Source organism: Antrostomus carolinensis, unplaced genomic scaffold (genome assembly GCF_000700745.2).
Source record: "Antrostomus carolinensis isolate BGI_N321 unplaced genomic scaffold, ASM70074v2 scaffold1798, whole genome shotgun sequence".
Taxonomy (NCBI): Eukaryota; Metazoa; Chordata; class Aves; order Caprimulgiformes; family Caprimulgidae; genus Antrostomus; species Antrostomus carolinensis.
Window position 1 is genome coordinate 6,860 of NW_010333474.1, and position 1,874 is coordinate 8,733.

The 1,874-nt window shown below is 35.5% G+C and overlaps 1 protein-coding gene across 1 annotated transcript in view; it reads right to left on the reverse strand.

Moving 5' to 3' along the window:
* Positions 1 to 1,422: 1,422 nt before the first annotated feature.
* Positions 1,423 to 1,874, reverse strand: part of AK8 (adenylate kinase 8) — a gene marked incomplete at its 3' end in the record, with an annotated part of 27,514 nt that continues 27,062 nt past the window's right edge. The window contains exon 9 of the mRNA XM_010173850.2: positions 1,423 to 1,512. Within this exon, the coding sequence (XP_010172152.2) occupies positions 1,423 to 1,512 (90 nt within the window). The remainder of the gene's footprint in view (positions 1,513 to 1,874) is intronic.

Consider the following 1,874-nt stretch of genomic DNA (forward strand, 5'->3'; position numbering starts at 1 on the left):
TACCCACTAAGAACTCTTGCCTTTGTGTAACGTGGCCATTCTGATTAGTAGTATCTCTAAATCAGAAATCCTCTCCTAGATCTTTGTGCCTATATTACAGAAGACCCAGTTTCTCTCTTTCAGGCTGTAGAGACTATTCACACCACCCATTCCCATGGTTCCCACACAAGCTCCTAGCCCCAGCAACATGGTGGATGCCACTGAAAATTAATGCGGTGAACTAGCCGAGTTACTGTATTAAGAATAAATGCAATCCATTCACTAGAGAGGAAGTTTAGAGTTAAAATGTATTACCTTGTGGCTTGATCAAGTGACTAACAGAGGGACAGAATACCCAAAGCTGCAGGCTGCCAAAGGTCTTTTTGAAATGCTTAGAAAAGTCCTAAATCTCTCGGTATGGTATCAAGGGAACCTCAGTTAATTTTACAGGCTCATGTTTCAGATCTGTATAATGCAGTCTCAGAATTAAGCTATTGTGCAAAAAAAAAGGGGACTTTCAAGCTTTCCACCTCACCAAATGACTTTTCTTGCCAAAAATAAAAGACAATGAAGATTTCTCTTTGCTCATGGGGAGTTTGCTGAAAATTCCATTAATACTGAAGCTTAACTGAGATTTCTCAATCTTCAGCAAGATTGTCTCCTTATATTTGTATCACTGGTAACCATTTGGTCTGTTGCCAGAAACAGGACTAAAAGTTCCTCTTCCAGGCCACTGTAATTTGGCAAAATAAATATTCTTCCACCCTAATGAAATGCATCTTATCCTTCAGAACTACAGATCTTTTCTGATTTTTAACACCCACCACATAACAGAGAGTTATCCTTGTGCAAGACAACTAACAAACATGTAAGTTTAAGCTACTGCCCTAAGGAGCTTACAGTATTTATGATTTATCTGAAATCACCGCAGAGTCATCCAAAAGCAAAGTATGCTTAGATATTCTTTATGGCAGTCCCCTCCTACAACCAAAAATGCTGATAGAAATGAAGTGCAAAGAAACTTTAAGTTAAAACTACTTGTGTGAAAGTAGAGGATTCTACAGTAGCATTCTACAAGTCAAAATCTACATGCAAAAGCAGGATCTTTATTACAGCCCACTTGAAATAAAAATGGAACATGATTCTCTTTAAAAATTATAAATCTATATGAGAATTCTGATTTTGATTTTGATATAAAAAGTTTGGAATGTGTACAAAAAAATCTGAATTCCACTGGAACAGTGAACTATTTGCTTTGGAGGTATCAAAGAATTAAAAATCTAATTTCTCTTACACAGTGCTACAAATCACATGAAAGGAATTAATCAACTTCCAGATTACTCTGGCATAGCTCAGATTAGAATCTGACCAAGAAAAATTCACTCACAATTTATTTTTTGCCACAAATTTGTAACTACAGAGTAATGAGACAACGTGCCCTACCTGGGTATCCATTGTCAATATAAGGCTTAACGAGTTCTCCAAGTTTTGTCTTGTCTGCAACTGCTTCCTTTAGCAGTTGCCCACAGCAAACTAACAGGAAGGAAGAACAAAAAAGACACAAGGTTAAATTTTAAAAAGGAAGCAACAAAGAAAAGAAAAAAAACCCAGAAGCTGCATACTGGAATAAGGTCACTGAATAAAATAAAAGTTGTAGGTTTTTTGGGTTTGTTGTTATGATTTTTTTTTTTTTTTTTTGGCCAAGCAGAGCAAAAAGCAAAGAGACTGAGCAGGGGAGAATAATGAATAAAAAAGAATACATTTGGCAAAGAACATATTAAAAAAGAGGATAGAGAGAAAGATATTAATCAAATATGTTCCTGAAATAATAACTCAAGGGATTGCTAGCAGTTTCCACTTTTTATAAACTTATAATTACTGAATAAAGTTACACC